This window comes from Megascapheus bottae, chromosome X (assembly GCF_031878675.1).
Source record: "Megascapheus bottae isolate mThoBot1 chromosome X, mThoBot2.hap1, whole genome shotgun sequence".
NCBI classification, from domain to species: Eukaryota; Metazoa; Chordata; class Mammalia; order Rodentia; family Geomyidae; genus Megascapheus; species Megascapheus bottae.
In genome coordinates, this window is record NC_143547.1 from 74454095 (window position 1) to 74470023 (window position 15929).

The 15929-nt window shown below is 34.6% G+C and overlaps 1 protein-coding gene across 1 annotated transcript in view; it reads left to right on the forward strand.

Annotated features, from left to right (window-relative positions):
* Nucleotides 1–15929, forward strand: part of Pak3 (p21 (RAC1) activated kinase 3) — a 124595-nt gene that overhangs the window by 49103 nt on the left and 59563 nt on the right. Inside the window, exons 5-8 of the mRNA XM_090326616.1 lie at nt 968–1068; nt 5230–5274; nt 6445–6598; nt 8067–8104. Coding sequence (XP_090182742.1) covers nt 968–1068; nt 5230–5274; nt 6445–6598; nt 8067–8104 — 338 coding nt within the window. The remainder of the gene's footprint in view (nt 1–967; nt 1069–5229; nt 5275–6444; nt 6599–8066; nt 8105–15929) is intronic.

Sequence of the window (15929 nt, forward strand, 5' to 3'; positions counted from 1 at the left end):
AGATATACTAGTTGCATTATAATTCTTAATTTCTTAAGTGATTATATCTTTAAAGGATTTTAAAGGAATTTTTCTTATTAACTGCCAATATGTTTACTCAAAATTATCTCAATAAATTTGAATGGCTGCTATAATGCAGTGGAAAGTGAAAAAATAGCTACAAATGAAATCACTAGACCAACAAATTGAAAAGCTAATAAAATTAATTCAGTAAAAAGCACCAGTATGTAGGCTTTCATACCATTTTACTAGGCAAGAAATGGCTAAAAATATTTGTAAGCATGCAGATATTACCATCATTAATTTGTGGTAATACCTTCATTCAATAGAAAAGTAAATTGTTTCATAATGGAAACAGGAATCATAGGTAGCAAGCACTTGATAGTTGGCCAATGTTGACATTTATGAACAATTTATAATGTTTTACAGATAACTGAAATGCTTTTCTTTCCTATTCTTTTCTCATAGTACAGCTTAGCCTGAATTGAGTTTAATGAATTTCTTATTTAGTCAGTGATATCTGAGCCGAAAAAAGCCAATGCAAAATAATATACTCAGATACTTATTGGTTATATCATGAGGCTGGTAAAGAAGGTAAATAGCTTTTAATGACAGTTTTGTTTGAATTGGTTTTGGAATGTACTTTTGAGACAGGATCACATATAGCCTACCATATCCTAGAACAATTTATGTAGTCATCCCTCTAATTCACAATCCTCCTGTCTCATCTTCCCAAGTGCTGGGATTACAGGTATACATGAAATTTGTGAGTTATATAAATGTAATACTTTTAATCAAGTTCTCAGCAATCTTTTCCAGTAAAATTGGAATTCCTGTAGTTATGTATTGATAAAATTGATAATCAATTGTCTTTCAACTTTATAAGTGTTTGGATAAACCTACTTATACATCTTATGGCAGCCAAAATTATGCCTCAAATAAATACATGTTAACATTTTGCCTTTAGCCAATAAGAAGAAAGAGAAAGAGCGTCCAGAGATATCTCTTCCTTCAGACTTTGAGCATACGATTCATGTGGGGTTTGATGCTGTCACCGGGGAATTCACTGTAAGTAAGCTTCTTATTTTGTTTTGTGAACCATGAAAAAACAACCATTCATGATAATAAGTTTCAAGAAAAAAATTCCCATACCCCAAATGAAAGCACCAATGTTTTTAACAACTTCAAGTATGGTAGATATGGCTTAGACAATCATAGATAGAAATAGAAGGTATTATTGGCATTGGAAAAAAATATTTTGTTCATTATTAACAATTTTAGTTACCATGGTACACAGCACATAGTCCTGGTACAGATACTCTGCGTGAACCTGTTCTTTAATCAGGTAAAGTGAATTAGGAATCATGTACTCAACTTGACCAGTGAAGACTATTTATCTGAATAATTCAGGCTTTGTATTGGGACCTGAATTACCCAGATCAGTTAGTCCAGCTCACTAAGATTTTTTGTCAAATTGAACTCTTTTTTTCCCATTTGTTTAGACAAACACAGATTATTTTAGGATTATTAGTTAATTATATTTTGAAGACATTAAAAAAACCTCATTCAGGAAGAACTATAGATAGATATATACATATATACCTGACCTATACTATATGTTTTAGTAGTTATGTGCTTACTTTATATCTAAGTAATTAATAATAAAAACCAATATGAATTCTGTAGGTACAGCAGTCATAAATGTAGCCAGTCTTTGCTATTTTAGTCTTAACTAGCATAAGATCTCATATCTCTGTCATATCTTTTAAAAAGATCTTACATCTCTTTTTCCAACCAGGTTACAGAAAAGATGTTGCTAGAAATGTCAGCAGAAAGGTCAATGACCCTTTTTTCTATACTAGTTAGGAATTCAGTAGAAATGTACATTCTAAAATAATGAGCAGTTTTGAATGAATTGAGAAAAGGGCTTCGAGAGCATTAACATCTGTACTTGACTTCTTAAGCCAAAGAAATTTGTTGATATTGAAAAGTTAAATATCTGGTCTCATGATGGTTAGTGAATAAACTGCGTTATATTAAGTGGGAAAAAAGGAGCAAATCAATTTAATTTGGTGAAGTAAAGCATGTCACTGAATTGACAGCTGAAGTATCGTGTTTGCTCATTCTGGAATAAGCAATATAAGAAGTGAAAACACAGTAAATGTCTTAGCCTCAATTCTGTGGGCTGATAATCTCTGCATTCTCACTAGCAAGCAGAAAAGAACTTTAAAAAAAATGACACTGTTAAAATTTAAATCGGTAGAATTGAAGCAATGTCATTATTGCAGTTAGAGACATTATTGAGTTCTAACTCAACCTTTATAACATTGTGAGAAAATTCTCATAGCTGTATCTAGAAACTATAATCTCAACAGCAATATCATCACTACATATCATCCCCACCAGACAAAAGTGATTTTCATAACTTCAACAGTTTTATATTTTAAAAATCATAAAAAGAAATTATAGCCAGTTTTCAAACATTTTAACATTTAAGTGAGGAAGCCCATTAAGACTTATTGATGTTTTGTCTAATAACCCTTCAAAAACATTATCTTTCCAATGTTTAACTTTACCTTCTTTGTTTCTCTTCTATTTAAATTTCTCTTACTTGTATTGTCACTCCACATTTTCAATTGTTTTCTTCTTTTTTGTTTCTGCATGAAAATGCTTTCCTTTATTTATCTCATCTGACATTCTGATGCTTTCCCAATCTTTTTATTCTTCCTACATTTTCCACCTTGTCTGATATCATATGATTCAATCTACCATTAGATCTTTCTTTGTTCTTTCTGCATTCTGAATAGAAATGAAAGGAAAGAGTCACCACCATCTTGCTGACTGCAACATCAGTCATTTGTACTTTGTTCTTAATTAGAACCCGATGTATTAGAGAGAGAGATATATAATGGGGTATGTGAGGGACAGTCTTTCTGATTATAAACAATAATTTAACACAACCAAACCATACCAGCTCCCCCAAAACAATTAGAAATAAAATAGATGTTTTGCATATGGTCCATTAATAGTAATCTATTGACTACATAGATGGACACAGGCTGAATTTGAAAACCTAAAGTACATTATTATCACCTTGATTTTTTATAACTTCTACCTTGTTCTTATACATTATTCTCAAAGATCCCCAAATTTCCCTTTTTACTTTCCCTTTCCGTTTACTATGCTATTATATTTAACTCTTAGAATACCAAACAATAACAAGCTTCTAATAATAATTGTTCTGGTATGAGTTAGGATTGGGCCCTAATTGCTTTAGTACCAATAACTTACTATGTGTTGGGGAAAATCACATTACTAAATTGGTTATTGTGGTTGTTGAGATTCAGTTTTGAGTAACTTGCTGAATTGTCTAATCCCGTTGTCTTACAAGGTCCTATTATTTGAACTATTTGGATATTGGCTTGCTGTGTTTCTTGGTGATTACCCTATAGCTTAGTGGCCCATATAATCCTGTACATCTGGACATACACTTGGAGCTTAAAGCTAAAAATAGGTTGGGTGGTGAGTTTTTGTACTAAATTATTGCAAGTCCTTACCCTTTATATTGCCATTTTTGTCCCAAATACTTCAGAACTCCCCTTTCCAGACCTCTAGACCTGTGACGGTCGCTTCAAGTCAATCAGAGGGAAAAATGGTATGAGTGATATAAATTATCATTTCTTATGATAAGATAAATGCTTGGCCTGTTATATCATGCTGCCATTCTCCTGGGCTACACTGGACAACTCCCAGCTTGTTGTACATCTATTTGTTGTTGTATACATGGTCAGGCATTGATATGTGCTCCTGCTTCTGATGCTCAGACTCCTAGGTCTCTTTTAGGTGTCTAACTTTGGGGATTGATCCTCAATTTGGAATAATAAGTTGGTTTTTTGATTATGTGCCTTTGTGCCAAACACTCAAATTTAAGTGTCAGGTTTCATGGAGAAAGTGGTTTGTCTCAACTGAGAAAAAAATTTATGTCAGTAATATAGTCATGTGGTAAGTATAGTTGTTTGGAGAAGCTTCTGCAATTGACAGCATTTTTTACCTGCTGTCGACTGATCACACAACTATTCATAATCAAAGTTTAGAAGTGCCATGAGAATGAATAGTAATTATAGATATTCTAATGATTTTAGTTAAGATCTTGCCAGTGAAGTCTGCTTTTAATGGTTATGTGCAATGCATACCTGGATTTGTAACAATTAATAACTCCTCTGGCCACTACAGTATTAACCAAATGCTATTAATTGCACTTAGAATCAGAACTGGGATCGTGCATGGGCTCCTGAGTTCCAGTTTTTGGCTTAAGGCTTTAGCATCAAACTGCGTGATGAATGCATGTCAAAGTGTCGTTTCCCAGTGCTTGGAGTAACCCCAAATGCCAGGAATCAAGGACATATCTTCCCAAACAAACCAGCTGGGTGGAAGCATGTTTCTGTAGTGTTTGAGATATCTTAATTTAGACAAAACTGTTATCTTGATATCTGATCTTATTTATGGGTAGGTGGGAACTGGGAACTGTAGTATTAAAATTATTCATATATGGTTTAAAATGAAATGTTTTCCCTTCCTTTGATCTAAGTATAAAGGAAATTTATGAAATAGAGTCTGGCTGTGTGGGAACATCCTTTATCTAGCTTTCTCTACACCAGCCATGACTTTAGCCACGAGATATAAAAGCATTGTGACAATGTTAACAAAAGTTTGGAATTGCCATACGCCCTTGGAATTGTAGCCACATAGACACATCCAATGTGAAACTGAAATTGGTTAACCAGAATTGGGAACTGAAATTTGTAAGTTTTATCACATGGCCCTGAGCTACCTGTGATCTTCCAGTTACAAAAACAACTTACAAATTATGTCAAATCTTTTCATGATACCATCCTTCTTCCCTGCAAATTCATGTTTCTTCTTTTAGTAATCTTCCCAATCGTTTAATGATAATTCTTATTAATGCTTATTTATGGAAGAAGAATCTGGCCCAAAGTGGAATTATACATCCAAACATTGGACCACTGTTGTTTTCTCTGTTCTCTTAAACCTGTTGTCCTGTAGCTTATCCTGTCCCTAATTTAGTTAATACCTCCCTATTTTCATAATCGCCCCACTTTAAAAGGGACCCCCCCATTCAGACCCATTGGTTTCATCTCCTCCCACCTTCTAAGTTGTCCCACATTCTGTTTTAACTTTCTTTTCTTTCTTTATTTACGTCCATTACAGCCAGATCTCTATGGCTCACAGATGTGCCCAGGGAAGCTCCCAGAGGTGCGTCACAGGCCCAAAAGAAGCTTGCATCAAAGTGCTTCTTTGAGATGTCATAGCACTGCAGCAGCAGGTTCATGTGTGTGCAGTAGAGTTGTTGCTTGGCTTATCTCACTTTTTTGTTGTCATTCCCAAACTCTGGAGGCCCACGTCACACATTGTTTTGCCGAGACTTCATAGGACAAAGCCATATAAATGGTGTCTGGATGCACTTCAGGAACAGTGTGTCTGTTTCTCTCTCCAAATTGTTCTTGGAGGTTGGAGAATTATAAAATGGGGACATCTGTAGGCTGAATGTGTAGGAAAGAATGTTGAATGCTCAATGCAAAGCTAACTTCTCTATAATTTTTGCAATTCTCCTTGGTTAGATTTCCAAATACTCCCTCCTATCAGCTCTAAATGCTTCATCTTATTGCAAATTCTCATAAGACTTTGGCATGGTTTTCTAGTCCCCAGGTTTTATGTGGCCAATGAATGATACGGGAAGGAAAGGAGGGAAGGAGGAGAGAAGGAGGGCATGCCCTGGAGACAGCTGCAGAGGAAATGCCCAAAGCAGCATTACTGTTACTATTTAACATCTCAGTGGTTATTGCTCCTCCACAATTCTAGTTTTATCTCCTCCCAAATTGACTTTACATTAAAGCTCTAAACCTAAAATATTTAGTTTTGTAATCACAAAGTATGAACTGACCGAAGGTGAGGCTTTCCTTTTATTCTAAAAAATGTCCTGATTACAACATACCCAGAAAGAACTTGTTATTTTAACCATTGAAAAAGCCATTGATCGGCACTATACTGTGGTGTGCACAAATTTAGAGAAGTCTTGCTATGTCTGCCCTGAGTCGCCAGAAAAGTATAAGCTAAGCCGTAAACATCATTTCATGGATGAGCAGAGTCAATATGGAGGTGATTTTCATGCGCTTTTTTTTTCTATCACAGTCATACTCCCACCCACCCTTTTTAAGTTGGATCCTAGTTTTACCTATGTGTTTAATTAGAGAAGAGAATGATTGCATTATTAAGTTACTAACGTTAAATCTAGAATGTAACTTCAGTTTCCCAAGTGTAATCCTACAGGTAGCATGGGCTTCTTGGTGAAGAACTTTACTGGAACATGAATGTACCGAAGCTGAATATTCTGAGCTGCCATTCTTTCCCTTTGGTTATTAACAGGGAATTCCAGAGCAGTGGGCACGATTACTCCAAACCTCAAACATAACAAAATTAGAACAGAAGAAGAACCCACAAGCTGTTCTAGATGTTCTCAAATTCTATGATTCCAAAGAAACAGTCAACAACCAGAAGTACATGAGCTTTACATCAGGAGGTAAGAGAAATAGGGCAGTATCAAATGGTAAAGATTAATTCCAGTCTCAGAGTTTCCTGGTTAGAACAAAATGTCTGTAGAATACTTGAAGTTCTGTCCAGTGATTTGGGAAAATGAGTTCAGCATCAATAACAAAAAAGGAAAAGGAAAAGAATTGGAATTTGCAGCAGCTTTTAGGAGATTTGTATTGATTTGGCTGTTTTCAGAATCCGAATGAGGGAATTGTTCACTGAAGCAGTAATAGCCTGAATCAACAATCATGATTATTTGTTTTTCCTCTTCACTGACATGAAAATTCTTGATTCCCTATGATTAGGCCTTTTGATATGTAAGTAAGAGGTATATGGGTTATACTATACTCTCTGAAAATTTATTTTAGCCCTTGAGTCATTAATTTTCACTGTGATGATACAGAAAAGTTTGATGGTTGTCAGATTACTTTGATCAGATTCCAAAATCAGGTTTGAAAATAAAAGTCTGAAATATGTTATTATACTGCCAAATTGTGATTTTTTTCCTGATAAATAGATCTACTTTTTGTTTGGAAATTTGATTTTGAAAGAAAGATGATGTGAGTTATCTCTCCAGAACAATTTTACATCTAAAGAAGTAAGAGGATGTACCTCAGTCATCAAGATCTACAACTTGCCATTAGATTAGTAGAGGGCAGGCTTGAAGTGACTCTGAGGGTGGTACAAGGATGTATTTGTCCATATCAAATGTAAAAGCTCAAACTAAAAGACACATAACATTTTATATGCTAAATTGGAATTTGTGACATGAGAATACTAACTGTTCTCCAATATTGAATGCCTAAAAATTAGATCATGACTCCTGAAAATGTCAAAAGTAGAGAGTATCTGAATCATTGCATTAAACTTAACTAAAATTCATCATATATGTTCTTTTTATTTTAAGATTTCCTTTTGGTTTTTGTTCAAAAACTTTTAACTATCTTCAGGGTGTTTAGTTTAACATTTCCATTTATGTGTATAATGCATCTTAATTGAAGTTATCTCTTCCATCATTCTTTTTTCTCCCCCTCCTCATTCCCATACTTGTCCCCTTTCATGGATCATCATATATTTTCTGAATCCTCTAGTGTTTAAACTGGTTGATTGGCCAGGAGGAGGGAAAGAAAAGATGAGCCCCAGAAGGAAAGGTAAAAGGAAGGAATGGAAAGGAGGTGAAAGGCACAGAAAGAGTGGATATGTGAAACAATACATGTATAGAATCGCAGCAATCAGGAAGAAGTAATCTTGATATTCTTCCATTTACACAAGGCCCACGTTAAGGCTACCTTAATGTCTGTGACAGTACTTGGTGAGAACATAAAGATGTGAAATATTTAATATAAAAATGATATTGCACACTATTTACTTACTATCAAATTTCCTTCTGATCAAAGAAATACAGTTTTATAGGCAATCTTCCTGACACCAAGGTAACTCCTTTATTCTCATTTCAGATAAAAGTGCACATGGATACATAGCAGCACATGCTTCGGTAAGTGAAAAAGAGTACTCTCTCTTACCATTGCTATTCCTTAGGATCCAACACAATATGATTGTATACATGCAATATTTAGATGCAAAATCTTTTTAATGCAGGCTTTATAGGCATTATTTAAATACATGAAAGGTATATAATTTAACCATGTAGTAAATTTTCATAAGTTCATAAACCTGGACTACTATCAGAATCAAGTTGTAGAATATGTCTAACATCTCAGTAAAATCTCTCCTGGTGGCTTCCATTTGTTTATTCCTACCATTGCCATTAAACCTCCCAAGCGCATGCTCATTTGGCCTTTAAAGATGTGCCTTCTTGTACAATTCATGTGCATGAAATAATGTAATATGTGACCTTATGGGGTTTGTTTTTCAACTCGGTATACTTCTCTTAGGATTCATCCTAAGTTTTTGTGTGTATGTGTTATTTGTTTCATTGCTGAGTAGCATCGCATATTGCAATTCTATCACTGTTAGTTTAATAATTTATCTACTAAACACTCAGATTGTTTCTGGTTTCGGGGCTACTTAATATAAGGATGCTATGAAAATTCATGCTCACTTTTTACATATAGTTTTGAAAAGACTAGATATATCAATAGCAACTTCTCTTGATTGAATGATTATCACATATACTTACAATGTGCAACATGGGCTAATATTATTTTTATAGTCAGTTTTTACAGCATAGTCTTCATTTTACAGATGAGGAAAGTAAAGTACAGAGAAAAGAAATAACTCGTCTGTGGTCACAACACCACATATTTTAGTGTCATTTGTTCCAACAAATGTAGGGGGAGAGGATTTTGTTCAAAGTCACAGTTTTATCAGAGAATTGAAAAACAAGTTATCTATTTCTTGGAAGTACTCCACAAAATGAAAAAAAAAGCCCATATACATAGGCAGAAAAATGATTGCAAGGCAAGGTTTCTTTTTCTGTGGATTTTCATTTTGATGTTCTGATAATTATTCTCTTACTCATTTGCTTCTTTAGGAGTGAAAGGATTGGAATAAGTAAAAAGTCTCCTAACCATTTACTTATAGACTTCATGGATGACTAAGCTGATTTTTTGTTTTTATAGAGGAAAAATAATGTTCTGCTTGATGTCACACTGGGAAGCCAGTGTAACAGCAGTACATCATTAATAGTAAAGCATAAAGGCTGTGAAATACTATGGCAAGTTCTCAAAAATTAAAAATAGAACTATCATCTAATTCAGCTGTTCCATTTTGGGTACTATCCAGAAGGTCTTAAAAATGTTATTCATATATTCATGCTTATAGCAATTTTTATTCACAGTAGCCACAGGGTAGAATCAATATAAGTAACCAGAAACAGATGGAGTAATAAAGTATAGTATAAAAAACCAATAGAACATAATTGAAAATTAAAAAGGAAGAAAAATATGAAGAGGCTACAATATAGATGAACCTGGAGGTCTCAATGCTAAGTGAAATAAGCCAGGTACATATCACCAGATACTGCATGAGAGTTAAGTTCATACTGCAAAGTAGAATGGTGGTTGATAGGGGAACTAGGGAAAAGGGAATTATGTAAAAATTTTAATTTAAGAAGGTGAAAGTATTTTTGAGATTAATAGCCAGTAATGTGAATGTTCTTAATTTTACTGAAATATACACCAACACTTCAGTAATGTTAAAAAACATTCAGATGATAACTTATATATATTTACCATAGGTGAAAATAAAATTAATGAGGGTTGGACATACATTTTAATGGTAGAATATATACTTAGTATGTACAAGACCTCACGCTCAACTCCCCCAATAGCACATAAAAAAAGAAAAAGTAGGGGGCCGGGAGTCTGGCCTAGTGGTTAAAGTGCTTGCCTAGCATGCATGAAGACCCGGGTTCGATTCCTTGGTACCACATACATAGAAAAAAGCCGGAAGTGGTGCTGAGGCTCAAGTGGTAGAGCTCTAGCCTTGAGAAAGTCCAAGGACAGTGCTCAGGCCCTGAGCTCAAGCCCAGGACTGGAAAAAAATGGGCCGGGAGTTTGGCCTAGTGGGTAGAGTGCTTCCCTAGCATGCACGAAGACCTGGGTTCGATTCCTCGGTACCACATACATAGAAAAAAAAAAGTAAAATTTTAGAATGAGCATGAAATCCCTCAAGAGGAATTTCCTCTGAGTCCTCCACTTGCATGTCTTTAGAAAAGTAACTTGGCTTCTTTGCATTTCTCTTTCTTCATTGTTAAAAGGAAACAACAATGTCGTCTCTCCTCAGACTTTTTTTTCTCAGTGGTGGGGCTAAACTCAGTGCCTGGGTGCTGTCCCTAAGCTCTTTTGCTCAAGGTTAGCACTCTACCACTTTAAGACACAGCTCCACTTCCAGTTTTGTGGTGGTTACATGGAGATAAGGGCCTCAGACTTTCCTGCCCAGATTAGCTTTGAACCTCAATCCTCAGATCTCAGCCTCCTGAGCAGCTAGGGTTACAGGCATGAGCCACCAGTGCCTAGGCTTCTGAGACAGTTATAAATATGTTCAGTACCTAGCCTACAGTGTATGCTAGACTGCTTATCTTAGCAACAGAAGAAAAACTGAGTTTCTTGATATATTAGACCCAGATACAATGCTTCCCAAAGGTCTCTAAACCAGAACATCTAACTGATTACTGTCCCTCCTCCTTTTTTGCAATGGCAGCTATCTGGACTATACTGAAAAAAATGCAATAAAAGGAAGGAAATAAAAGTAAGAATGAATGCCAACATTCCCTGAACAACATATATTTTATTATTATCTTTAAGAATTTGACCAAAGGAGTTGCCATTTAACAACGCAGTTTATGAATCCAGTGAATCTTGATCCGTGTCACCCCTTTCAACATCCCTACCATCCTTCCCAACTACTCCTTCCGTTATTTTCCTGAATTTTCAACATGTGTTTTATCTCTTCGAATTTAATTACTACTGAAAATAGGAAAAATTGCCAGCATACCCTTATCAACGCATATTTTATCTCCTTGAATTTAATTAATGTGATCCTTGTACAATTCTGAGTAAGAACTCTGGGAAAGAAATAGCTATCTTTTTTTTTAGGTAAGTCAGTTATTAAACATGAACCTGCCTGTATGTCTTGTGTGTTGGTTTTTATTTTCTCTTGAGATATATAGATTGTTTCTTTATGAGAATTCATCTACTGATTTTTCATACTGAATTAAAACTAAGTTTAGCTGGGTGTGGTGACTCATACCTACATATAATCCTAGCTACTCATGACGCTGAGATCTGAGGATCAAGATTCAGAGCCAGCCTGGGTACTAAACACCATGAGACTCTTCTTGCCAATTAAACAGGAAGACAGGAGTAGGGTGAAGAGCTGAAGAGCTCAGCTCAGGGACAGTGCCCAGGCCCAGAGTTCAAGCCCCATGAGCAACAAAAAAAAAAAGAATTAAAACTATGTCTAAATGATGGCAAAAATAGAAAAATAAATGGTCTTACTCTATGGAAATATGGCGACTATTTACTTATTTAACATGGTTTTAAAATAAGTCTTAATAAACCCTAAGACATTACTTCAGTCAGACAGAGGAAGTTACGGATGAACATAGAGAAACACAATACGGTGTAGACAGTATTACATCTCATTAAATTTGTCCATTTTCTCTAAAAACTTAAGAGAAATAAAAATGCCTTAAGCTAAAGAGAGAAAAGGAAGGAGGCACTTATTTGCAAAGGTTTAAGTTCAATGCTTAGAAACAAATTGGTACTTGATACATGTTTGTTGAAATCAGAAAATGCATCTTATTAAGGTCAAGATTTGACTTAGATTTTCAAGAACAAATGAAATTTGGATCTATGAAGGAGAAAGTCATTCTTAGCAAAAGGAAAAACATAAGAAAGGTTACATTGATGAGGAGTAGAAGAGCTTATAGATGTAGGTTTGAATAAAAAACTGATATGTAAGGAAAGGAATCAGAGGAATTAAGATTAACTTGGAGGTAGTCAAATGATATTCTAAAAACCTAGCTCTTCCAGTATGCAATGGGGATTCCTTGAAGTATCTTGGAGCAGTGCAGTTAGGTGATAAAAGCTTATGTTTTAATGAAAACTAATCTAATAGCAAATGTCCAGAATTAATTAAGAACAGAAGGCAAGTCTACATTAAGTATGACTCATTAGGAAAATAATTCAAGTATCAGGCCAGAGATGAGGGCTTGATGTGTAGTGGTAGTAAAAATATTAGATTCAATTTTGTAAAATTGTTTATATTATTGGATGTTAAAATAAAAGATGCGATCAAAAACAATTTAGGCTTAACATAGTGTATGTAGGTAAAAAGATGAAGACGTTGTCTTTGAGAAAAAGTAGGTATCTGATGGAAGATTGAGTTTCCTATTGAGTAATTGAAGGGTTAACAGGATTTCTATGTAGAGACAGGAAAATAAAAGCTTGACTGACTCAAAGCTCCTATTGTTTAAATGAATTAAACTGTATGGATATGTTGAATTAGAATCTTTCCTGTAGGATTCAGTCACTTAAGAATGGAGAACTGCATTTTATGGTGTTGATAAGGTGCTAGGGAGATTGCACATTACATTGTATAGTTCTTATTACCCTACAGGGTATGAACTTATCAAACGTTTTGTCTTCTTTTAGTAGCTTAGACAAGATTTAAATAGAATCAATATTCAATGTTCTTAATGTTTTAAACTGATGGCTATATAATTAGTATTGAAGTGTGTGATACCTCTTTCCGCCTCATCTGAATTATCTTTTACATATAGCTTCTTTGCTATTACTGTATTAGGTTCCAAATTGTGTCTAGACACTACTACACTTTACATCCAAGTTTTAAATTTTGTATTTCAATTTCACAACTCAGAATATAATGACATGTATGAAATTTTGAACTACCATTCTAAATAAGTGGTAAAAATTCTCATACAATTATGCTCTGCATGTGCTATTGACAGATTGCTGGGTTCTTTTTCATTTGTACTACTTGTTTATGTTGTTAATCAACACTGGTGGTTCTTATCCTTTAGTGTGCATCAATATTGCCTGGAGAGTCTTATTAGAATGTAGGTTCCTGAGCTCAACTTGCAAAGTAGATCAAGAATAAAGCTGAAATCTGCATTCTCAACAAGACTTTATAACCCACTCAGGTTAAGCACTACCTCCTGTGGTCCACTGTGTGGTATTATACATCTGTTAAAAATAGCCAATTCTGGTAAGACAAAAAGTGCCTTACTCATTATCCATCCATCTGTATTTTTACAAGTTTAGAAATATGACATATGCAGCCTGCAAAGAGGAGGATAGCGACTGACTCCTCCAAAGACCCTTAAAGAACCTGTTGAGCAAAGCTAAGGTTATTAAACTCATAGCGAGTGTTTTTGACAAGGAATGTCAAGGATGAATATAGGATTCAAAGGCTCAGTTTATCTGACTTTACTGTAGACCTTATTTTGAATTAGTGAATACACCAAGGTCAAGGTTTTGAAATAGGTTTTAGTAAATAAATTGTTAGACTTAACTACTTTGGTTGGATGTAGAAATCTTCTAGAAACAAACATTCCATAAGCTAACAAACAAAATTGGTTTTGCTTGTTCCCAGTATTGTTTAACAGAGAACATGAAGCAAGGTTAATGTGGTAAAAGTACTTTATATGCCTGTACAAAAACACAAAAATGAAACCTCTTGATATTGCTTGAAGGGAGGATGAGGAAGGCTATAAGTGCGGTGGATTTAATCATGGTAATTCATATGTATTTCATGGAATTATCATAGTAAAGCCCAATTACAAGTATTTTATGCTAATGCAAATATGAGAAAAAAAGAGTAATAAAATGTTTTTCCGAATACTATTTACCATAGAATAAAGAAATATTCCAACTCTAGTGAAATTTTTCACAGAAGAAATTATGTTAATTTCAGTTCTCAGTACCAAAGTTTAATGTGGAGTTGATATTCCATGAGCTAATCACAATATAAAATATATTGTACTCTGAAATCCTCACATTCATTCCTCCCATCTGATGATAAACACGACTGTACTTGATTCAAGGTGAACAGAAATATCTTGCTCCTGTCTGTGCCAGGATTTAAACTCAGAGCCTGGCTCTGACAAGCCTTGGCTTGTCTTTTTTTTATTTTTTTTTCCATTCTTGGGGCTTGAACTCAGGGCCCTTGAGTTTTTTCAAGGCTAGCATTCTACCACTTGAGACACAACATCACTTCCAGCTTTTTCTGTGTATATGGAACCAAGGAATAATATTTCAAATGTCATGTTTAACCAACAAGTATAAAAAAAGCCAAGTCAAGCTTTTTCATGGTTAATTGGAGAGTGAGTCTGGTGGACTTTTCTGCCAAGGCTGGTTTTGAATAACTATCATGCTGATCTCAGCCTTCTTCATAGCTATGAATATATGTGTAAGCCACTGGCACCTGGCTTAAATTGTAGTATTTTTTGGCAGTGCTAGGCTTTCATATTAATGTTAATGGTAGACTTTATTTAACCCAATATATTTAAAGTATTATCATCCAGTATATCAATATCAGCAGCATTAACAGCCAGGGATCTGTGACTCATGTTACAAAGAAGAACAAGACCAAAGAACTGTAGTTCAAAGCCAGCCCAGATAGGAAAGTGCAAAAGATCTTATCTCCACTTAAACACCACAAAAGGCAGAACTAGAGATGTAACTCAAGTAGTAGAATGCTAGCCTGAGCAGAAAAGCTCAGGATCAGTACATAGGCTCTCAATCTACATGCCAGGACCAACACACACACATACACACACACCTTTACAAAATACTTTACAATATTCACATCAAGTATGCAGTATATGATATATACTTTACACAGTACATCTCAATTCAGACAAGCTGGATCTTACATGTTCAATAGCCTTATATGGCTACTTTCTGTCACATATCAGATCTACATCATGGTTCATGGTTTTGAAATGTGAGCATGCATCAGGATCACCTGTAAGGCTTGTTATAATACAGATTACTGGGCCCCACTTCCAGAGTTTCTGATTCCTAGATCTTGGTGGAGCCTGACAATTTGCATTTCTAACAAGTTTCTTGATGATGCTGATGATGCTGATCTGGGAGCCATACTTTGAGAACCATGACCATATTTCTTTCAAAATCCACCTTTGGAACCATTTGGCCCCTGCATTAACATGAATAATCAAGAATGGAACCTAGGTACTGTGGTTATTGTTATTGCAAGTGGTATTACTGCAGCTTAGTCTTGAACAATTATTTATAGACAGGCATTATCTAGATCTTCCTATGTACACTGTATGAGTTCTTCTCTCCAGGTAGCTGAATAAGGAAGAAACATTGTCTTTCTTGTTCTTAGTAATTGAAGAGCTGTGGTAATACTTCATTCTATGTATGCTTTGATCTTTGGGGAAAAAGTAGCTTTTTTCCAATTGGCAATCTGTAAGTCATACATGTATAGTCTATTTAATGTATATTTAGAGCTTTGATGTCATTTAAGTTGATTTTCAATGTATATAGTCATTGTTTTCAAAAACATTGAAATATATTTTTCCATTTTTTGAATAATTTTTATTTTATATTATCTTTAGATGATTGTATAAGCAGTCTTAATTCTACAAGTCAATTTATATATCCAATGCATGCATTATGTACATAATGTGTAGTCAATATATATGCAATGTATATGCACTGCATTATTATGAACATAAACTGACTTGTGAAATCAAAACCTTTTATACAATTATCAAACTGACCACTGAAAAACACAAACACTAATATAGACTTCATGATACTTTCAACTAAGGTATGAATTTATGTCTGAAGGTAAGCACATCTGGG